The sequence below is a fragment of the Prionailurus bengalensis genome, chromosome F2 (assembly GCF_016509475.1).
Source record: "Prionailurus bengalensis isolate Pbe53 chromosome F2, Fcat_Pben_1.1_paternal_pri, whole genome shotgun sequence".
Classification (NCBI taxonomy): domain Eukaryota; kingdom Metazoa; phylum Chordata; class Mammalia; order Carnivora; family Felidae; genus Prionailurus; species Prionailurus bengalensis.
Genome location: NC_057353.1, coordinates 30035484 through 30059951, shown reverse-complemented (window position 1 = coordinate 30059951; position 24468 = coordinate 30035484). Strand labels below are relative to the sequence as shown.

General features: G+C 39.3%; 1 protein-coding gene across 3 annotated transcripts; it reads left to right on the top strand.

The window, feature by feature from the left end:
- The first annotated feature begins 1610 nt into the window (after nt 1-1610).
- FABP12 (fatty acid binding protein 12) lies at nt 1611-23916 on the top strand. 3 transcript variants are annotated; one of them, XM_043601270.1, is made up of 7 exons: nt 1611-1739; nt 9001-9133; nt 18176-18329; nt 19056-19143; nt 21041-21213; nt 22041-22142; nt 23742-23916. In XM_043601270.1, exons 4-7 carry the CDS (start codon nt 19071-19073, stop codon nt 23814-23816), a joined length of 423 nt encoding a protein of 140 aa, XP_043457205.1. In that variant the 5' UTR covers nt 1611-1739; nt 9001-9133; nt 18176-18329; nt 19056-19070; the 3' UTR covers nt 23817-23916. The 3 variants fall into 3 exon arrangements, with proteins under 3 accessions (XP_043457205.1, XP_043457203.1, XP_043457204.1); XM_043601268.1 differs by having other exon boundaries at nt 18176-18340; XM_043601269.1 differs by lacking the exons at nt 1611-1739; nt 9001-9133 and adding an exon at nt 16431-16815 and having other exon boundaries at nt 18176-18340.
- Nucleotides 23917-24468: the final 552 nt, after the last annotated feature.

The window sequence follows — 24468 nt, the reverse complement described above, 5'->3', positions numbered from 1 at the left end:
TTAAAAACAAATAATGTAGCATTTATCCCATCCTTCCAACAGCAATAGAGACACAAGATGCACGTCAGCAGAAGTCTTTGAAAGCCAAGTTAGAATGGTAGGATATAAAATTCCTAGTGGTTCTCATTTGAATCCTTGAAGTCTAACTTGATTTGTTTTATTCTGGGGTATTTTTCATGGTTACTACATCACAAGAGAACAGATTCAAGAAATCTCAGCAGATGACACCAGAACATGGGCTTGTTACCTACATCAAAAATTTAAAGCCCACGGCCTCATTTATCATCACCCTGTTGCATCTTTCTTCCACTTTATCCCTGTAATATATTGGTGATTCCTTGTCACAACCACAAAGAATCAGTTTGGCAGCCTTTTAAATATTGTTCTAACAAGTTTCATGTTTCTGAATTGCTGCTCCCCTTTCTGTGGCATCAAAGAGAAAAGGACAGTATGGATTAACCCATTCTCTATACTGTTGTTTGTTCTTTTGGTAGGTGCCAAAGGCAAAACCTGTGGTCTGAAGCCTCTCTGGTTTATCTGAAAATGTTTATAGTCACAATCAGATAATGGCCAAACTCTAGCTTGCTCATCAAGGCCTTCCCGTCAGGTCTGTCACCTTACTCTTGTATTAGTCAGGGTTCTCCAGAAAAACAGAACCAACAAGATGCGAGTATGAGTGTATGCATGTATGTGTGTATATTTCTATATCTATCTATCTATCTATCTATCTATCTATCTATCTATCTATCATCTATATCTATCTATCTATCTATCTATCTATCTATCTATCTATCTATCTATCATCTATGTATCTATATCTATCTATCTATCTATCTATCTATCTATCTATCTATCTATCTATCTATCATCTATAATCTCAAAGGCCATCTGCTGGCAGAATTCCTTTTTGTTTGGAGACATCCAACTGTTCTACTCAGGTCTTCAACCAATTGGGTGAGGCCACTGACATTATTTATTTTCCTCAAAGTTTACCAGTTTAAATGTCAACCTCATGTGAAACAATACCTTCAGACACATCCAGGATAATGTTTGACCATTTATCAGGGCACCATGTCCTAGCTATGTTGACACATAAAATTAACCACCAGGCTTTTTGTTCTAATTATGCAGATTTCTTTAATATCATCACTCCCATTTGTATGTATCACACTCATTTTAGCCTCTATTTGTCCCTAGTAACAACCACTTATTCACCTGCCAGTGATGTCCTCCATTATCTGATCTAATGGTTCTCACACTGTGGTGTGTATCAGAATCACCAGAAGCAAAGAATCGCGTGGGTCAAACTTGTGAAAGTAGCATAGGACATGGGTACCTGCATTTTACCAAATTCTGTAAATGATTCTGATACACACCAAAGTTTGAGAAGCATGACTCTGGTCAAAAGTATGCAAAAGTATAGTGGTTTCCCCATATTTTCTTTACTGTGATACTAGACTTCTATGAACCCATCTGTATCAGTTTACTAGGGCTGCCATAAAAAACTCTATGGGCTGGGTGGCTTAAACAACAGAAACTCATTTTCTCGTAGTTCTGGAGACCAGAAGCCCAAGATCAACCCTGTCAGCAGGGTTGGTTTCTCCTGACGCCTCTCTTCTTTTGGTTTCTAGGTGGCTGCCATCTTGCTGTGTGCTCACTTGATCGCTTCTCTATGTGTGTGCACCCCTCGTGTCAGTTTGTGTGCCCAAGTTTCCTTTTTTCAGAAGGACGCCAGTCAGGTAGGCTCAGGGTTCACTCTAAGGCTTCATCTTAATTTCATTATCTTATTAAAGGCCCCCCTCCACCTACAGTTACATTTTGAGATACAACGGTTAGAATTTCAACATATGAATTTTGGGGGGACACAGTTCAGCCCATGACACCATTCCAATTCCAAAAGTAAATTGCTGTTAGCACAGAGCCCAGTGAAGGGCTTGATCTCATGAAACCACGAGATCATGACCTGAGCCGAAAACCAAAAGTCGGATGCTTAACCAACTGAGCCATCCAGGCTACTCCCCAATACTTTAAGTATATACCACACAATTTCACATTTCCTTATGCATGATCTTGAAATTGTTTTCCAAGTATATTATATTTGTATGAATTTTCCTTAACTTCTATACAGGGTAAGTTTTTTGAGGGTGGTAACCTTGTATATAGCATAATCTAATAAATGGAAAAGGTTCTCAATCCTGGATGTACTTTAGAATCACTTGGTTGAGGGGCACCTGGGTGGCTCAGTCAGTTGAGTGTCCGACTTCGGCTCAGGTCACGATCTCACGGTTCGTGGGTTCGAGCCCCATGTCAGGCTCTGTGCTGACAGTTCGGCTCTATGCTGACAGTTCGGAGCCTGAAGCCTGCTTTATGTTCTGTGTCTCCTTCTCTCTCTGTCCCTCCCCTGGTAGCGCTCTGCCTCTCTCTCTTGAAAACAAATAAACGTCGGAAACTTTTTTTTTTTTTTTAAAGAATCACTTGGTTGAGCTTTCAAAAAAAAAAATTCTTAAGCTCAGGCTTCATTTCCAGAGATTCTGACTTACTTACCAGGAGTGAACATTGGCACCAGTATGTTACAGAAGCTCTCCAGGTGATTCTAGTGGAATCACCAGGGTTGAGGACCACAGTTACAGTGGAAAGAGATGAGAGGGAAGGACCTTTGTCTGCTTTGTAGCACTGTATATCCCAGGGCAGTGTCAGACACATGGCAAGTGGTCTGTAAATATTTGATAGGATGAATCTTGTTTTTACCGTTTTTGAACTATACGAGCTCTGTGAAAGTTCTTTCCCTTCTCTCACTCTGTTTCCCATGTTTATAAAATTGGGATAATAGTACCTATATTGATGGGGGTAGTTTGGGAGAATAAATTAGATAAAATAAGGTATTTGGCACATAGTAGGTGCTCATCAAATATTAACTCCCTTCCCTTCAAAAGTTTGTGTCCTCACCCTATTTCTGACACTGGCAGGGATGCTGTGAGCACAATAACAAAGTGCATGTGAGATATGTATTGAGTGAACTAACGAGATACAGAAAATTAAGTGATGGATACATTACTGAGTAGTTTAAACTAGGCCTAAAAGGTGACACTGTCTCATTTTAATTGTTGGCTTTGTGGATTGCACTGCCCTACTCTGGGGCAGAGATAAGACGGTTAATGTTAATCACAGGATATGTTGCAATTATGTATTCAGGATATTTCTGCCAGTACGTGCAGAATGAAAAAGAAGAGGAGTTTTAATTCATGTGCATTCTCTCCCATTAAAATGAATGCATAGCAATTAAGAAACTGGAATATGATCAAATGAACTCATCTGGTCCCAAACCTGACTTACGTGTTTGATTTGCATTGAATCCCAGAGACCTCACAGACCATTGTGTAGTGCTAAGACTAATGGGGGACGGAAGAAATGCCAGCGGGATGGAAGGAACAACACCTCAGTGGTTCCTTCAGTCATCTGAGGTATGCGTGCACATGTACACGTGCTCTGATACCACGTTCTTCCACACCTGATGAAATTAAACCTGGGCCAGGTGTCGGGAATATTTGTGAGCTGGCAAAGGACGATTTCTATTTCTAAATTCTTGGCAATTTCTCAACTTCCACCATTGTCCTCTCTGGATACGAAGCATGGCAATTCTGATTTCTTTTTCTCCCTTCTCATTCACATTACTCAGAAAATAAATGTGAAGGGAACAAGTGAGTTTTTGCAAATAACTCTTGTAAGTGTGTCTGAACAAGTAAAATGGCCAGAGGAAAAATGCTGTACTCCAAGGGCCTGCCTTCAAAAGAATAGTCAGAGATGCCAGGAGGACGTGTGAAGACAGGCGGTTACCCATGTCAGCAGGCTGGTTCCATTCAAGAATAGCTAGGCGGAAACATAAAGCACAGATAATAAAGTACATAGAGCTTCTCTGTTGACATTCTCTCAGAGAGGTCTACTTAGATGAGAAATGCATCGGAAAATCTGTACGCGGTGCTAGTACATATATTAGATCTCAAATTTTGGCCTTACTGTGGAATTTGTTTCAACGTGTTACAGTTAACTAAGAACACTCCTCTGTGAGGAGAATTTTTTTCTGGCTTCTTCTGGCATTTTATTTAAAATTCCCACTATGTGGAAATGGATCGAGTTCACTGGGAAATATTTTCCCCCACACGCCTGTATTCATTCGTGTATACTCGCTCTTCACAGGACTTTTCATTTTGAACACCTCAAATGCAAATTCAGACTGGTTTCATTATCGGTGTAAAATTACTTATCTAAAACTCTTAGGCCCTAAAAAAAATATCTGGTGTTAGACATTTATCAGGTCTGGGAAAGGTAACACAATGCCTGTGCCATATGTTATGGGGACAACACCCCATAATCAAATACAGTATTTCTTTAGCAAACTGTGCGTATTGACTCTAAGGAAGATATGTAAGGGTTACAAACAGCCTTATGTTAATTCAGGTCAGGCTTACCACCGGGTGAGTTACACCAGACTTATTTACTAAATGTTAGATTTTCAGAGCTGTTTAGATTTGAAATCTTGGGCGAGGGACTATGAACTCCATCTCTCCATTTCTTCTCTCAGTTGTATTGCTCTTCGCCCATTCACCCGAGCTGACTGGTCCAGAGGTGACCTTTGCCTCTTGCCTCCGCTGGAACCCCCTTTCCATAACCAACCTGTTGCTCCTCCCCACAGCTTTTGCACCCTTCCGCTCTTCACCACCTCCTCTCGGATTTTCTGCAACAGCCTTCCTTCTAAGGGTGCGCCTTATTTCTAGTGCCCCCTGCCATCTAGGCCACGCTGTTCTTTCAGACATCTTTTGAAAGCCTGTGCTCACAGCGAATCAGTCTCAACTCATAGAGCCCCAACCGATTCCCAGAAGCTCCGTGGTAACTAGCGGTCTTCTTTCTTTCCCCACACCGGGGACTCCCTTCAATTTTCCAGATCTTGATTAGAATGGGACACGAAGGTAAAGATAAAGATTTTCTGTCCACAGTTCCGGCTGCTACATAACTTCTTATTCGTTTTTGCCCTAGACCTTACCCTCTGGGGTTACCCAACTTTTCACTCTTCCCTGATAATCCATAAACACTTCCTGGCCTGTAAACCATTGCTCATGAAATCCCTTCCCAGAATAACCACCACCACCACCACTTTTGTATGTGTGTGTGCCAGTTTCCACTTAGTAAGATCTTCTTTGATCCTGCAGAAAATTACTTTTACCTCTCACTGGGCTTCTAAATACTTTGAACATTTTTCTATTGTGGCACTTAAACAGCACATTACAATTATTTTGATTATATGCTTTTCTCCCCACACTGGACTTCATGGGGGCTGGGATTGGATCTTACTCATCTTCACGTCATACTAGGAGAAGAGAATGCCAAATGAATTTGGGGAGAGGTATGGTACACAAACTTAAGCGGGTTTTTTTTTTTCCCCAGTGTAGGTCTTCTCATTGCCTGACACATATAGAGATCCTATATGGATCACATACATGAATCTCTCACTATATGGATCTTATATGGGCACAGTTCTTACAATTTTCAGACCTTTTCCCTAGAGTGGGTTGAATGGTCCCCCCGCCCCACCTACCCAAAGATACATCCACATCCTAATCCCTGGGTCCTGAAAATGTGATATTATTGGAACAGGATTTTGCAGAGGTAGTTAAGGATTTTGAGCCAAGATCATCCTAGATTATCCAGGTGATCTCTAGATCCAATGACAAATGTCCTTATAAGAGAAGAGGAAAAGACGTGCATGCAGGGGAAAAGGCCATAGGATGATGGAGGCAGAGAGAGGAATGATGTGGCCCCAAAGCTAGGAAAAGGCTAGGCCTTTCCTTCTAGGAAAGCCTAGAGCCACCAGAAACTTAAAGAGGCAAGGAAGGATTCCCTTCTAGAGCCTGTGGAGGGAGCACGTTCTCGCCACACCTTGATTTCAGACCTCTTGCCTCCAGAACTCTGAGGGAATAAGTTTGTGGCAGCCTTGGGAAACTCAGACACTCCCCTTTTCTCACCCCACTGGTTGTGTTTATATGTTAGTTTTTCATATATCTCTGCACCTATTCCTTTTACTTCACACTCTAATCTTGAGTGGCTTCTTCCACGTCAGCCAAAGTGTGCATTCAGGGGTACCTGGGTGGCTCAGTCAGTTAAGTGTCCGACTCTTGATTTCTGCTCAGGTCATGATTTCACAGTTCGTGAGTTCAAGGGCCTGCTTGGGATTCTCTCTCTCCCTCTCTCTCTGCCCCTCCCCTGCTCACACATGCTCTTAATCTCTCCCTCTCAAGAATAAATTCATACAACATTAAAAAACCCACACTGGCTGTCCTACAAACACTGGCTCCTTAAGTTGAACTCACATCTCTGTTTTCCCTTCCTGTGTACCCTATATTTTGCATGGCCTGCATCAGACTAATTTCTGACTTCCGTGCCATTTCTTGTTGGTCTCCCATGCCGTTGATGAAAAGTATTTTGTTTTTAAACTGTTATCTTTTTTATTATTATTTTACACAGAGTATGGTGTTATTTACACATACCGAAGCTTATCATCTTAACCCTTCTTTTTAAAAAAAAAAATTTTTTTTTCAACGTTTATTTATTTTTGGGACAGAGAGAGACAGAGCATTAACGGGGGAGGGGCATTTAAACTGTTATCTTTTTTATTATTATTTTACACAGAGTATGGTGTTATTTACACATACCGAAGCTTATCATCTTAACCCTTCTTTTTTTAAAAAAAAATTTTTTTTTCAACGTTTATTTATTTTTGGGACAGAGAGAGACAGAGCATTAACGGGGGAGGGGCAGAGAGAGAGGGAGACACAGAATCGGAAACAGGCTCCAGGCTCTGAGCCATCAACCCAGAGCCTGACGCGGGGCTCGAACTCCCGGACCGCGAGATCGTGACCTGGCTGAAGTCGGAGGCTTAACCGACTGCGCCACCCAGGCGCCCCATCTTAACCCTTCTTAAGTGTACAGTTCGGCCGTGTTCAGGGTACTCACGGAACTTTGTCATCTTGCAAATCCGCAACTCTATACCCACCTCCCCCAACACGGAAACTCTCCATCATCCCCCAGCCCTCTGCAACTGCCTCTCTATTTATTTTCGTGATTTTTACCACTTTAGATACTTCATATGAGTAGAATCACATAGTATTTGCCCTTCTGTGGCTTATATTTTATTTTTATTTTTATTTATTTTTAATTTTTTTGATGTTTATTTATTCTTGAGAGAGAGAGAGAGAGAGACAGAGAGAGAGACAGAGAGAGAGGAGAGAACACAAGCAGGACAGGGGCAGAGAGGGAGGAGACATAGAATCCAAAGCAGGCTCCAGGCTCTGAGCTGTCAGCACAGAGCCCGACTCGGGTCTCAAACTCATGAACTGTGAGATCACAACCTGAGCCAAAGTTGGATCCTCAACCACCTGAGCCACCCAGGCACCCCTGTGGTTTATTTTTTTAAACGGAGTTTATTCTTTTAATTATAGAACAATTCCAGACAAGTTGAAATTGTTGAAAAGTAGGAAGAAAGAAAAAAGGAACTTGCCTGTAGTTCTATCATCTCAGACACTCACTATTAACTTAGTGCATTTAATTCTAGTCATTTTGTTACGCAGTTTTTAAATATTTTTGATCAGAGTGTAATTTTATGTATCCATAAATAAATGAATGAGCAAATCTCATTGCTTTTCAAAATTGTTGGTGCTTGTTTCTAGACAGCCCTGAAACATAATTTCTCATCTATTGCCAATAATCCCTTAAATTAATTTCAAAATAGTGTTTGCTTTTCGTTTTCACTTTGACTTGAACCAGGGCCCAGGCACTAAACTCCCATATTCTCCCTTAAGTTCCTTTTTCAGGAGAGCCATCATCATCATTAAAATAGTGTGAGATGATGTTTTCCCTTATGAGAGCTACTCTACATTGCCCAAACCTGCTGAAGAATTATCACATGTAATTGTTCCTGGAATGTCATCACTCACTTTAGATTTCACAGTTGATGTTAATGTGAGGAGAATAAATTACTCACATAACGCCTCGCCTAGAGCTAATTAGTTTCATAACATACACTTATGATCACAAAGCCAAAGATGTAAATGTTCTGCCTTCTATGACAATATGTATTTTTATATTACTGAATATTTCATTGTAATTTTTAGACTCTAAAATGTCAAAATATCTTTATTTTAAAAAATTTTTAATGTTTATTTTTTAGAGAGAGAGAGAGAGAGAGAGAGAGAGAGACAGGGCATGAGCAGGGGAGGGGCAGAGAGAGAGAGAGGAAGACAGAATCTGAAGTGGGCTCCAGGTGCTGAGCTGTCAGCACAGAGCCTGATGTGGGGCTTGAACTCACAAACTGTGAGACCATGACCTGAGCTAAAGTCGGATGCTTACCCAACTGAGCCACCCAGGCACCCTAAAGTTGAATATCTTAATTGGAGATGATATTAGATTATTCTGTAGATTATTTTGTTGGAGTAGATTTTCTTCCTACAGTTGATACTGAAGTCAACCCTGTGCACCTTTGGGTGCAGTTGGCTTTCTCCACTGCAGCAAGGAGTCAATGCTCTCAGGTAACCCTCCTCCCTCCCTCCCCTGGTTGTGCAACTGCTTTAGTCACTGATGTTGTAAAAGACCATAATCTCCTGTCTGTCCTGATCACAATGTGGGAAAATCTCTTCTTACTTCATCAGCAACAAAATTAGAGTTTTTCAAAAGTGAAGATTAAAAGAAATAAGACACACAAAAACATTAGAAATGGGTGCATTTGTGGAGTACGGTGTGTTGGCTCAAATGCAGGTTTCCAGGTTATTGCAACTTGGGCACAGTCAGCATGCCCAGAGAATTGCATATTAGTGATCCATGACTTACCGGCCACCTGTAGACTTGTGGGAGCATCTAGCCCCATCCAGAGCTCTTTTACGGCTCAGCGAGGAGGCATGGAATCCCATAAACTTCTCCCCACACCCCACTCACCAGGTTGGCTCTAACTTTCAGGTCATTACAGGCTTGTCTCAGCTGCTCTCAAATAATTTGGGTGCTGACGCACCTCTTTCCTGAAAAAATCCATGTGCCACGGTCCAATTCAGACAATGTTTCCTGAGGATGACACTTGCCACGATGCATCAAGGTGAGTGCTTTGTGTTTCCCTACAAAACAGCAAGAAGCTCTGGTTTCCTTATGGCAGACTGGGCCAGTCACATTTTCAAGGAATAATTTCTCCTGACTTTTAGCCTTTAGCAATTCACTTTAATCCTTTTCCTCAAGACAAGAAGATCAATGTCAACATGTCTGGGGAACTGTCCATTTTCACCATTCTAACTGGATTTTGTTAATAATACCCCATCAAGAAACTGTCTTTATAGAATCGGTAGATTCTTGTTTCTGATACTTCAATGACACAAAAGTAAAAAGCCTGGCACAGAGGAAATTGTTTACCATCCTAGTTTTATTCCTAGGCCTCTAGTGTCTCCTACCTATCACCTCTGATCACAGATCCTGTTGAACTTTTTTCTTTTTTTTTTTTAACATTAGGGTCTCTGGAGTCCTGTCCTTTTTGTTGAGCTGTTAGAAAAGCAAGTTCTCCACCTGCCATTCTATCTCTAGATATTTCCAGGCATGGTTGAATGTGGCAAATGCATACAGCATTTGAGTTTATAGTGACAACAGGTACAAATCCCAGCACTAGTCACCATGGGAGGTGCATGGAAAGATGTCACAGGAGGCTTGTAGGAGGCAATACTTAAAATGCCAGGCAAGTTGACTTTCAGTAAGAGAGAAGTCTGTGGAAGGTGGCAGGGTCCCAGGCACAGAGTTAGGGATCAAAGGCAAGACTCCTGTCTTTTAAGGAAGAAAATGTCTCACAAACACAAGATAGGGTGCTTACTTTTTTTGAAGGTGTTACTATGTAAGGACTGAGCCCTAAAGAGGGACACAGAAGCTGAGCCATCTGAATTTTGTTGACAATTTAGCCTGGGGTCTTAAGAATAAGTTTTGCTTAATCAAAACCGGTGTATGTCTCAAGCCTAGACAAGATTGACCTGATGCTAAATCTCAGGCTTGTTGTAAAGATCAAGCTTGTGGTAAGATTTTCAAATTTTATTGGACATTAAACAATTCACCTAAGGATCTCTTGAAAAAATGCAGGTTCTGATTCAGCAGATTTGGTGTGGGTTCTGATAATCTTCATTACTAACAAACTTTCAGGTGATTCAGGTGTGCTGATATGTGGCCAGTACTTTATTTTTGTTTTTTTTAAATTTATTTTTACATTAAAAATTTTTTTGGAATAATTTTAGATTTACAGAGAAGTTGCAGATATAGTACAGAGAGTTCCTATATACCATTCATCCAACTCCCCCTAATATTAACATCTTATATTACGGTATACCTTTGTCAAAATTAAGAAATGAAAGTTGTTATGATACGGCCACTAAACCGTAGACTGTTCAGACTTCTCCAGTTCTTCCACTGATGTCTTTTTTTCTGTTCTAGGATCCAAGTCGGGGTCTCATTGCATTGAGCCATCTTGTCTCCTTAGTTTCCTCGAATCTGCAACGGTTTCACAGTTTTTCCTTGTTATTCAAACCTTGTGATTTTGAAGAATGTCCCTCAATCTTGTCTTCACATGTCTCTTGCTTTCTCATGATTAGATTTGGGTTATGGGTGTTTAGAAAGAAACCCACAGAGATGAAGTGTCTTCTCACTGGGTCATGTCAGGGGGCACATGACATCAGTATGACTTAACTTGGTTAAGATATAAAGTATGATCTTAAAACTTGGTGTCCACCAAACTTCTAAAACCACTCTTTCTTCCGTTCCATACTCTATTCTTTGGAAGTAAGTGTAAGTGCGGGCCATGGTTCTCAAACTGAAGCACACACGAGAATCACCTGTAAGGCTTGTTAAAACACAGGTTACTAGGCTCTTTTCCCAGAGTATCTGATTCATCAAGCCTTGCGTGGAGGGAGTACAAGAATTTGCATTTCTAACCAGTTTCCAAATGATGGTGATACTGCTGGTTCAGGAATCATACTTTGAGAACTAATGGTCTAGTGCCTTTGCCCTTCCTTACTGAGCCTTAGAAGTAGAATCACCTGGGAGACATTCTAAAAATCCATATTGCTAGGTCTGGTTCTTGGCAATTCTGATTGAGAAATCTAGGGTGCCGACATGAGTTGGCAGTTTTACAAATGCAAGTCAAGCTTGGGAACCACTGGAGTTAATGCTACTTTATAAGAATGTGGTGAATGTGTAACTGTGGTGGCCTCAGGACAATGCTAAGGCAGCAGGTGGTGTTCAAACAGCTGTAACTGTGGGAAAAGAAGGGCAGGAGAGCCTGGGAACCCAGCAGGATCTGAATCACAGGCCCTCAGCCTGCCTGGCTTTGACCTTGCAGTCTTACTCATCCCTCTAGGAAATCTTTCTGTTATTTTGATTGGTCTGAAGCACATGATTGCTCAGAAGCAGACAGCACTCAACCCTAAGACCAGCCTAAAGTTAGCAATCTGCTGAAATTCTGAAACAGAATAAAGCATAACAGGGTGCTATTTACCAGCATCAAATAATTTATTTTATCATCAAAATCTTAAATCCTTCAGTATTCACCTAAAAGAAATTGTGTGATTCTAAAGAATAATGGTGGGGGAAGAGGAGAGGATATCAAGCTAGAGGAACAAAGGAAGTGTTTTTCTTACATGAATTTCTGAAAAAAAATTAATTTACATAATTTTATTATATAATTATACTATTATTTATCCATTATAATTCAGCCTTTTATTATATTATCATAATTGTTACTGTTATTATTATGTATAAAAGTTACCTCTATCCTTGGTAAATATGATAACTTTTAAGTGACCAAGAAAAAGAATCCAGTGAAATAGAGACAATTCTTAATAAGTTGAAATGTTATTTTACATAATGAAATAAACTCCTTCTTTTAAACATAGAAAGGCCTAAGATTTTTTCAAATGAGTTTCTTCATTTAGTAGTTTTGTAGAGCTGCCATAAAAAATGATCACAACTTGGTAGCTTAAAGCGACAGAAATTTATGATTTATTATTATTTATTAGTATCTTATAGTGTTGAAGGCCAGAGGTATGAAATGAAGGTGTTGGCAGCCTTCTGGAGGCTCTGAAGAAGAATCCATTCCACGCTTTTCTCTTAAGTGGCCACTGGCTGAACTTGGTATTTATTCCTTGGCTTACGGCTGCCCTCCAGTTTCTGTCCTGGTCAGTCTGCTCATGGCCTTTTCTTCTGTCTCTGTGTTTCAAATCTCTCTCTCCTTCCCTATGTGTCATTGGATTCAGGGCACACCCTAAATCCATTAGGGCACACCCTAAATCCAAAATGATCTCATTTTGAGATCCTTAATTCAATTACATCTGCAAAGACCCTATTTTCAAACAAGGCCATGTTCATAAGTGCCAGGGGTTAGAACTTGGACATATCTTTGGGGGGGACACCATTCAACCCACTATGCTTCCTAGTGGAAAACATTAAAGAAGTGCATGAAGAACATCGGTATGGAGCACACGCCACGAGATTGCTTGCCTGGGTGTCCATGTGCCTCAGCCAGTCACGCAGTCCCAGCTTGCTGTTTGCTGTTCACCTCCAGGTGCTCGTGTGAACAGTGGAGGTAATGCAGAAACGTGCTGAGCCTCACAGATGGCCAAGTTGCCAGCCTTTCCCCATTGTCTTTGACTCGCACACACGGAGCAGGTGGCCAAGGAGAGCTGTGCTCTTCCCAAGTGCATGAACACCCTACAAAGTCCAACCAATATGAGAAGAGAAGCAACTCCTTAGATCACTGTTTTCTGTTTATCACTACACCTAAAGTTTTGTAGTGGATTTCCCCTATTTCCAATACATTTTCCTTTAAAAAGTCATTACAGATATTTTTCTTACAGCATGGTTTTAATCTAAGTGCATTAGAACTGCATGCAAACCCTGAAAGCTTAACATTACCAAGGCCACTAAAAGGGTGGGAGAGTCACGGCTGCTTGTGAAGAAAGCTTTGGAGTTTAACAGGACCATTAGGGGTGCCTGGGTGGCTCAGGCAGTTGAGCGTCCTACTTCAGTCAGGTCATGATCTCACGGTTCCTGGGTTCAAGCCCCATATTGGGGCTTTGTGCTGACAGTGCACAGCCTGCTTCAGATTCTCTGTCTCCCTCTCTCTCTCCCTCCTCCATGCATTCTCTCTCTCTCTCTCCCTCTCTCTCTCTCTCTCTCAAATAAATAAACATTTTAACAAAAAATGAAAACAGGACCATTAGACAACTGGAGGTTAGACTCAGGAAAAGGCAGACAGCAGGACAGCTCTTTCACCCTGTTTCTTTCCTAGTCAATTTAATGCTGTGTCTTTCTGCCTTGCAACACTCGCAGCAACTTTTAAAATATTTCATCTATATTTGACTGATAACAATCTCTCTCTCATATGACTTTTATGAAATGCCAGAGCTTACTTAGCTTCTTAAATTACATTTTCTGTTGGCCTTATCCATGACATAATTATAAAAATGTCTCTTCTTGGGGCGCCTGGGTGGCGCAGTCGGTTAAGCGTCCGACTTCAGCCAGGTCACGATCTCGCGGTCCATGAGTTCGAGCCCCGCGTCAGGCTCTGGGCTGATGGCTCGGAGCCTGGAGCCTGTTTTTGATTCTGTGTCTCCCTCTCTCTCTGCCCCTCCCCCGTTCATGCTCTGTCTCTCTCTGTCCCAAAAATTAAAAAAAAAAAAAAAAAAGTCTCTTCTTGATGAGAAAGCTATGGACAAAAATGTTATCCACCACTTTTGCGTCCCAAGCAAAGGAGGCCTACCGACAACAGTTGTTATGATCTTGAGTTTTAAATAATCAAACTTGAGACTCTAAAATGGGGCTGGCAAACATTGTTCTGTAAAGGGCCAGAGAATAAACATTTTAGGCTTTGTGGGCCATGTGGTATCTGTCTCAACTACTCAGCTCTGCTACTGCAGCACGAAAACAGCCTTAGATAATATTCAAAGGAATAAGTGTGATTGTGTTCCAATAACACTTTATCTACAGGTAGTGGCTGGAATTAGTACACAGATCAGGGTTTGCTGACCTCTGGTCTAAAATATCAACTAGTTCTCTATGTTTCTACTATACAGATATGTATCCATATGGAAATACTGGGGAATTTAGCACAATTTCAGATTCTCTCTCATAATGTTGGAAACATTTTGGAAGTCTCTTTCATTCCCCATTATATACCAGAGCCTAGCATGGGGGTCTTGTGTTTAGTTTATTTATCAAATGTTTATTCAATGAATAGCAAATGAGGAAGGCCTGGGTTTTCCTAGCATGTCAATCTCTGCGTAGTGCCCACTAGGACTTGTCCAGCTCTATTACACTTCAAATTGTTTAGCTGAAGTAATGAAAGTTCAATATGTCAAAACACTGGAGACCCTTGTATGGTGAGGCTCTCCTCTTTTTCTGTAGGAAAGTTACGAGATCTGTACTTCTGTTACAGATCAATATAGCCACATTACCTTTCTATAGAAAGAGAACAGAGATCTATATCTATCATCTATCAACTCTCTCTCCCTCTCTCTCTCTTCTATTTCTATCAGTTGGTTCATTGATAGCAATGGCAATGATGAGACTCTGAAGCAACAAGGGGCAGGTGACAGCACTTTATTGCCAGAAGCCAGGGGGTTTCTATTATCATAGCAATTAGGCAAAATTGAAGGGCAGCCAAGGGGGCTTGACCTGGAGGGAGATGTGGAGATGATTAATGGAACCTTGTGTCTCTAAAGGCAAAATAGATGAATAGCCAATTAGGGTGCTGCTTAATACATCAACAAAAAGAAGGCATATGAATAACAGATGGAGGGTGGTTGCCTCAATAGAAAGTCTTTATCTTTTTGCCCAGATCCTCGAATTTAGCAAGTCTGTAGACCCTGAAACCAATAGCTAAAGAGGTGGCCAAGTCCACAGGAGGAAGACTTTGAAATGCCACGGCAAAAACATACAGTGTTAGTTTCCCCCATTTTCCTCAAAAGAGACCTAAGATATTTACTTGAGAAAATACACACTGTGGAAAGAGGACTATCCAAATATTCTGAGGGTATTCTGTCTGAATTAACATTGATTTTATAGGGTTTTGAAACATCATGGTACAGTGGAGGCATTGAGGGGCCAGGATCTGAAATAAACAGAATCCTGCCTAAGTCTGGCTCTCAAAGGCTCAGGAGGTTTGTAGACCCATCCAGGGGTCAAGTCCCTGGTCCCCAAATATATGATTGGAATTGACACATTTGGCTGTTGAAGGAAACCCACCTTGAATTCATTCACACCAAATGAGACCTATCATAGTGGAGAAGGTGAAGTGGAAGCTTCTGAAACTGTACCTCTACAGTCCCATTCCCTCTATCTCCCATTCCCTTGCCAGTCCTGGATAAGATGGTGAATCAAACACCACTGTATTTGGTGGTGATGATGGGGGTGTGTGTGGCAGAAATTAATGCTACTCTAAATGATCTTAAGAATGAAGTGGGAGGTGGTCCATATCATAGCTCCATTTAATTCAGCAGTCTGACCTTTGCAGAAACCAAATGAATCTCGGAGAATGACTGTAGGCTGCTGCAAACTCAAATAATAACCCCAATTATGGCTACTATGCTAGATGTGTTATCTTCGCTGGTGCAGATTAATATGGCCTCGGGTATACTGTATGACATTCTTTTCGATCCCAATCAGGAAAGATCAGAGAAAGGAACAGAAACTGTTTGTGTTTACATGGAACAATATACATTTACAGGTTTGTTTGGGGTCTACGTTAACTTCTGTTGTTATAATATGATCAGATGAGATCTGAGCCATCTGGACGTCCTACACATCCTGTTGATAAGGTGAATGAGCAAGAATGGCTAGCACTCGGAGACATTGGTTAAGACATATGTGTTACAGTGTATAGGAGTTTAATTTGATGGCAACTGAGTGAACTTACACCGTTGTAAAGTGTTTAGGGATCCAGCTGGGTCAGGCCAAGTGAGGATAACTCTTCCAAAAGACAAATTGCTGCATCTTGCCTTTGTACCGGAAAGAAGGAAACAAAATTCCTTTGGCTTCTGGTGCAACATATTCCACATCTAGGAATGTGCTCCAGCTCATATATTGAGTGACAGGAATAGCTCCCTGCTTTGAATGAGAACTGGAGCAGAAAGTCAGAATTGCAGTACAAGCAGCCCTGCTCCTTGGATCGTATGATCTGGCAAACCCTAGGCCAGCAGAGGATTAGTGATGAGAAAATATGCAGTGTGGCATCACAAAACAGACCTCTGGGGTTTTGGAGCAAGACCATGCCGTCTGCAACAGAAACTTATATGCTTTATTTTTTTTTTTCTTTTGGCGTGTGTGGGGGGGGGGGGCGCAAAAGCCGGGGAGGGGCAGAGTGAGAGAGAGAATCTCAGGCTCTACACTTAGTGCGGAGCCCCACGTGGACTTGATCTCATGACCGTGAGATCATGACCTGATCTGAAATCAAGAGTCCGATGCTTAACCAACTGAGCCACCCAGGCGGTCTGAAACTTACAAGCTTTTTGAAAAGAGTCCCTGTGTGTCATGTGTGTCACCTGTGTTCCGGTGTGTCACCGGAGCCTAGCAGAGGCAGAATTCTTGATTGTAAGAAACCAAGTAACCATGTGTCTGGAACTTTCCATTATGAGCTAGGTTCTGTCAGACCCACAGAGTCATAGACTCAGGCAGGCCCAGCAACATTCCAAAACAAGATTGAAATTGTGGGATCAAGGCTAAGCAAGACCAGAAGATATGAGTTAACTGCATGAGCAGGTGACTCAGATCCTCATATCACCCACCATGGGTGTACCAGCACCCGTCCCTCAGATCATTCCTACACTATGTGGGGGCTCATCTAACCAGCTTATGGAATAGGAAGAGCTTGAACATGTTTTATGGGCAGGTTGGCTTACTGTGTGGATGGAAACCAAAATGGGCAGTGGTTTAATTACACTCAGAGTGGGAGGGGACTTGAAAATAGTGATGAGGAAAAATGGTCCCAATGGACAAAGCTCAGAGTGGTGTGCCTGTTACTCATTCTGTGTGGATGGAGCAGTGGCCTGAGGTGAGAATGAACACATACTCATGAGTAGAGGGGATAGTTTAATGGGTTGGTTGCAGGTCTGGAAGGACAAGGACTGAAAAATTGAAGCATCAAGGAATGTGGATGTATTTAAGGGAACGGGCATAAGGTGTGAAGGTTTTTGACTCGCATATTAATGGACACCAGAAAGCATCTCTCACAGAATAGGCAGTGAACAACCAAGTAGACACATGACCGGGCTAATGCGCCTTAGCTGTCTTTGAATTGGCAACCACAGGGGCAGAGACAGAGGCCATGCATGGACTCTATTTACTGACACTTTTCTGAAAGTCTAACCTGCCAGCAATAGAGACCTATACTGAGCTCCCAATATGAGCTCCCAATCATCAAGGAGATGATTTCCAATAGGTGATTTTCCTTGTGTTAGAGAATCAGTGTGCATAAAACTCATGAAACAACACATTTGACATTTTCTTTAAAAAAATCCTAGGAATTTTAATAAATTCAGTGCTTAATTGTAGTATTTTTAGTACCTTCAATGGTAAGTCATTTCCTGGCCTTGGTCTCACGCTATTCAACTAAGTGGGGATAAATATAAATTGTACACATTAATGTAAAAAAAATTATAATAGTAAACTTCCTAACACAGGAAAGGAAAACAAACTATGGTATCTTTTTCAACCATTGTTGGGACATTAAATCAATGGTGTATGCAAAATTGCTTAGCTCATATTAGGTATATAATACTGGGTTCTCCATAAATGTTAGTTGAGTAATTATCAGTAAGACCATTGACCTGGGTAAGTGCTTTAACAGATACTTATAGATATTGGATATTTAATATTTTAATTGGAATTGTTATAAAATGCTATTCTCCTTTTCTGTCTTAAAAAATTTTATAATTTCACTTTTTCTTACTAATTCTGTGTTAGGATATGGACATCAAGCATTGCCTAGAATTAATAATGGTGTTCTCAGGGATGATGGCATGTGTAAGGCTGTGATTGTCTTTTAACCTTTGGAGTCTCCTCTTCTCTAGTTGGTGTATTTGCTATTATATCCCTTATCCTCTGTTCTGATTCCTTACAGATATCAGAGGACATCAGAGTGTTTCAGTCAAGACTGAAAGGAGTAAAACCTAGCCTAAATTAAGGGGGATTTACTAAGAAGATATTTGTGTTCTCATGGCAATGATGACTCTCTAAGCTCATGGAAAATTGAACTGGCATCTGGAAAAGCATCAGTAACAAGGCTGTGTGTGTGTGTGTGTGAACACAATCTCTTTCTTTCCTTTTTTTCTATGTTCCATTCTCTTGCTCAATATGTTCATGGCTTAAAATGATTGTTCTAGCCCTCACTAAATTTAACTTTTTAGTTCAAATGTCAAATACCATCTATGAAGTCTTTCTGGTTTTTAGTTCAAAATATCAAGGAATGAGAATGTGATAAGATCTCCAAACAGCTGATAAATGGGCTTATTCTATTTTTTAAATATAATTTATTGACAAATTGGTTACCATACAGCACCCAGTGCTCATCCCAACAAGTGAAATGGGCTTATTCTAGATCACCTTTTGTCAGGGAAAGAGAGACAAAGACCTGCAGTAGAGGGATTCTATGGCACAAACATAGCTGCCTAGTTCCACCCCTTACACACTGGTTTATGTGTGTTTGTGGCAGTTCCCAGGAAGGAACTAGAATTTGTAAACCTATTTTTAATCCTAAATTAGAGATGGAAAATTATATGTGGTCCTGCCAAAAATTGTTTTCATTTTCATCTTGACCAGTTTACATTTGAGAGAGCTTTCCTGCTTTGTATTGTATTCAGGAAAGATAGCAAGGACTAGAGTTCCTAATATTTTCCCCTGACTTTTCTGTGCTATCCACCAAAATTGTATGAAAAACAAGTTCTAACACTATTTCAGGGAAAGACAACATACTCATCCTAATGATGTTATTTTTCCTTAAGATCAACTTAGACAGAATGGTTGATCAGCTCCAAGGAACATGGAAATCCATTTCTTGTGAAAATTTTGAAGAATATATGAAAGAGCTGGGTGAGCCATTTTTACTTGTATATTGTAGCCAGGAAAAATGGGAGACTTGATAACACAGACACTCGCTTTGTATGATATCAGATTAATCTTGAGCCCCTCCCTCCAATAGAAATATAAAAGCAATCACATAGAAACAATAGGAATTGGTTTAGGGGCGCCTGGGTGGCGCAGTCGGTTAAGCGTCCGACTTCAGCCAGGTCACGATCTCGCGGTCCGTGAGTTCGAGCCCCGCGTCAGGCTCTGGGCTGATGGCTCAGAGCCTGGAGCCTGTTTCCGATTCTGTGTCTCCCTCTCTCTCTGCCCCTCCCCCGTTCATGCTCTGTCTCTCTCTGTCCCAAAAATAAATAAACGTTGAAAAAAAAAAAAAAGGAATTGGTTTAGAACCTAGATGCAGTTCTATGCAACATTAGTTTATAATCGGCAGAATCCTGTCCTCACGTAATTTACCATGGATTTACACAGATAAAACATACACGTGCCATATGCTAAATGGCAAATTATTTGCATAAATAATTTAAAGCAAACGGTCATAATTATTTTTAAAAATGATCATTTCGCAAGCATTTGCTCCAAATCTTTAGAGGATCTTCAGAATAGATCTTGTTTTCTAGTTTCAGGTGGCTGCTGGCCCTCCTTAGTGTCCGGCCACCATTGATTGTCACATTGTCTTCTTCTCTTCTAGAGTCTAACATCTCTTTTCCTTTTCTTATAAGGAAAGTTTCTTACAATGAAATTGTGATTATCTTTAGGGTCCACATGGATGATCCAAGATAAACTCCCGATTTTGAGATCCTTGAGTTAACCATATCCACAAAGTCCCCTTTAGCACATAAAGTGATACACAGGTTCCAGGGATTAGGGTGTGAATATCTTCGGGAATAATTATCTAATATACCATGACTTGTTGTGTTTCACATTGTGGGTTCATGAGGCATATTACGGTGTTTCTACAAAGTATTATGTATTATGTAACAATAACAAAAATTTATCCCTATGTGGACTGACACAGAAAATCTCCAAGATATAGAGATAGGGGAAAAAGTAAGTGGAATAATAATTTATATTTTATTTTAATTTATATTATTTTTATTTTATTTTATTTTATTTATATTTATTTATTTATATTTACTTATATTTATATATTTTATATAAAATATATATTTTATATAATATATAATATATATATTTATATAATATATAAATATATATAATATATACTTATATATATTATATATAATATATATTATTTATATATATAAATTATATTAATTATATAAATATAATATATAAATATATAAATATATATTTATATAAATATTTATTTATTTATTTTATTTATATTTATTTAATTTATATTTTAAAAAATCCTATATATAGTGGTGGTGGTTGTATAACATTTACTTAATGCCACTTAACTGTACACTTTAAAATGGTGAAAATGGTAAATTTTATATGTATTTTAGCATAATACAAAATATGTCATAGAAGAAAACAGACTCTATATATGTGTACATATAAGAATGTAAGTGAAGAGATAAAGATGTTGAATAATTCATGCCAAAGGATTTTGTCTGTATAAATGAGTACATTTTAAAATAGGGAGATGGTTCATAGCTTTAATCAAATTTTCGAAGAGGTTCTTCATGAACCAACAAGACCAGTAACTACAGGACTAAAGAAAAATGACGACCACCAGCCAAAACTAGAGACTAATTTTATTCTGCAAAATACAATCTATTTTAACTTATAAAGGTGCTACTTGCTTCAGATACTTGAATTCATGCAGCATTTAATCTGTTTAACTCACAAACCTAGTTAGTAAAGAATTATACAGCTAACATGAGTTTCCAAAGCCAGTAACGGATTTAACCATAATGTCCTTTTATCTGATTCCTAGGAATAGGAAGAGCCAGAAGGAAACTTGGCTGTCTGGCAAAACCCACGGTGACCATCAGTACACAGGAAGGTCTGATCACTATAAAAACCAGAAGCATCTTTAAAAATAATGAGATCTCCTTTAAACTGGGAGAAGAGTTTGAGGAAAATACACCAGGTGGCCATAAAACCAAGGTGAGGCCTTCAACACTCTTTTAGATAAATTTCATAAGAATGCTAATTCAAAGTCATTCTAAGTAAATCATGAATTATAGCAAACACATCTAAAGTCTGTATTAGATCAACTTGGGCTAAAATCTAGGTCTCAGGATCTTAAATTTTAATATGCATACAAATCTCCTGTGATGCTTATGAAAAATGCCTCCTTGTAGGTCCCATCCTCACAGGCTCTGATATCTGGTGTAGGCACCTGAAAACTGTATTTCCAACAACAATTCTGATGCAGATGCTTATCTGACCTATTTTGAGAATTATTTCCTTAGATTCTTCTCTCAGAAACAAAGTTCTGCCCTTCTACTTTGTAGCAGTTTCCTACCAAGCATAAAGTCACAATGAATAAAACGTGTATTAGCCAGTATAGGTGAGGTTATGCCACAGTGACACATTAACCACAGGCCCTCATGACTTAACACAATGGGAATTGCTTTCTAATTTATAGTACATATTCACCATTGTTGTGGGGGTGAAGAATCTTCTGTGTGTGTGGTGGTGAGGGGACAGGAAACAGGGTATCTACCCCTCTTATTTCTCAAGGAGAAGAAAGTTTTAATTATTATTCAAGACAATATTATATTTTTACTCTTATAAACCCCCCCTCCCCGCCGAGAAGAATCAGCCAACAAATTTAGTGTTGGCAAAGTCTTAAAATATAAATGAAACTATAAACACCACTCTAAAACTACCTGAGAGCATCACAAAAGCTGAAAAGAATTTGGTACTTCATAGAATTTTAGTGTTCACATGTGACGATCTGAGCTGAATTTGGTTTTGTCTGTTTCCAGAGTGTGGTAAACTTAGATAATGACTCTCTGATTCAAGTTCAGGACTGGAATGGCAAAGAGATCACCATAAAGAGAAAGGTGGTGGATGGGAAAATGGTGGTGGTGAGTGAGCTGTTTGTCATTATTTTTTTCACCATCTGTAACACCTCTATATAAAATCACCCAGATGTCTTGTTCTAAAATGATGGAAGAAAATGTGATTTTTCTTTTTCTCTTGCTTTATAAGAATGTGGGAAAACATTGGCAGATAAATGTATGATCATAAATCGTATAAAATGTGCATGGATTGAGGAACTAAAAAAACTAAAGAACATAAAAAAATGTGTTGCCTACTTCTTTGACTTGTCATAAACCAAAGCAAGCATGCATTTGTGCAATAAAGATTTCAGCAGGGATTTCGAGTTGTTGTTAATCCTTCACTCCATACCAGGATTAATTTCTCACTGTTTTCCAGTTCAACACCAAACACGTGGAAAGGAAATTTAAACTAATGCAAAGCTTAAGTGGTATCGACTTGGTGTATGGATGAGTTGACACAATTAAAAACTAACATTTCTGTGGTTGTTGTGTCTGCATGTTTTCATATATTATTTACCCACTCCTCACAATAATCCTGTGAGGTAAGACTTGTTAGTCCATGTACCAGGTGAGAAAACTGAGATTCAGCCACTGACTTAACCTAAGGATATTCAGCTAGAAAAACATGGTGGTGCTGGGATTAAAACCCAGGTTGGCTTCATTCCCAAGTATACTTTTTTAAGTCCACCCTTCTCTCTCTGAGGATGGCTTCTCAGTTCATCTTTCTCCCTACACAGTGGAGGGATATATGCCAAGGATTCTTCTTCCCAAACTGCCAATTCCACAAAAATGAATAAAAAAGCCATTTTGGACATAATATCAAATAGTTCTAAGGGAATATGTAAGAATTGTGTGGAGGTAAAAAACAAACAAACAAACAAACAAACAAACAAACCTATCTTCATTTCTTCACATAAGGATATTTTTTTCTTTCCACAATGAAGAGTACATTTTCCTTACAAAGTAGTAAGTAGAGGACTAAGGATACTTGATTTTATTGCTCCTTATAATGGCATAATCACCAAACAGATGGGTTTTTAGTTCATTAGGAAGAATATTAGATTCAGTATCTAAAATGTACATTTCCATCTCTGCCATTCAGTACTTTCATGACTTTGGATGAGTCATTTATCTTTTCCAAATTCAGTTCACTTGTCTTAAAAAAATGTAGAAATGTCTTCATGGTTTCTTTGAGAGAATTAAATGCCATTATGTATACATTAGTGCTCTAAAAACCATAAAATACAATATCAATGTAACAATGTCATTATTTGAAAATGTAGGGTTATGTGAAATCGCAAAAGTGCTTCAATGTAGGCATTTAAAATGTTTGAATAAAGACTGAAGTTTCTATAGTATATGTATTGTTTATATATATATACACATACATTACATATTTACAATATATATGTATATACCGCACATACCCTATTTAATATATGATTTGTCATCCCCCCCACACACACATACACACACACACGTGGCAAAATCAGCTAACAGTTGGTATCTATTGTTCTCTATGTAGATCTCTTTTCAAAACTCCTATGGATAGTACTTAGTTTGCATGGTTCTAAAAGTCAGTTTCACCAACAATACTGATGCATCTCATCCTTTGTCTTCTAGGAAAGTGCCGTGAACAATGTTATCTGCACTCGGACATATGAGAGAGTACAAACAAACTCAGCCTCCAACTCTTAAGCACTCCCAAATTGTGATACAGACTGCTGAGGCTGTTTAAATAAAACTCCAAAGTAAAATGTTATGACTGCTAATACAAGAGAGCCTACACACAAACGTTGACAATTTTGGTTTCCCAGCTTTGTATACCTGTATTCTATGGTACTTTGGTATTGGCAGCTATAGGAAATCAGAGTGATATTCAGGGCTGCTATAATATAATCAAAGTCACTTCATATTGATTTTTTTTTCTCATTTGACATACTATGTTAACCCTTTAAATTCAACATGACCTGCCCTAATAGGGAAAATAATATTAATTTACTAAAAAAATCCTTTTTATAGGGGCTGGAGATACATCAGAAAACAAAACACAAATATCTATGCCCTGTTAGAGTTTACAATCAAGTTGCATTGGAGGCTGTTTGGGACGATTCAGATTTCAGATTTAACTTATTATAGTATATAATGATTTGTATTTAGAAAGAATTTTGTCCTAAATGCTCAGGATTTTTTCTTTCATAATTGCGTGTTTGTTGGTTGATCAGTACAGACATTTCAATTTGTACACAGTTCTTAACATATGTACCGATAATCTAAAAAATCATGTAGTTGTGATTCTTTTCTAAAAGTTATTCTATGATGTCCAGCTTAAAATTTGGAGGCAAATTTT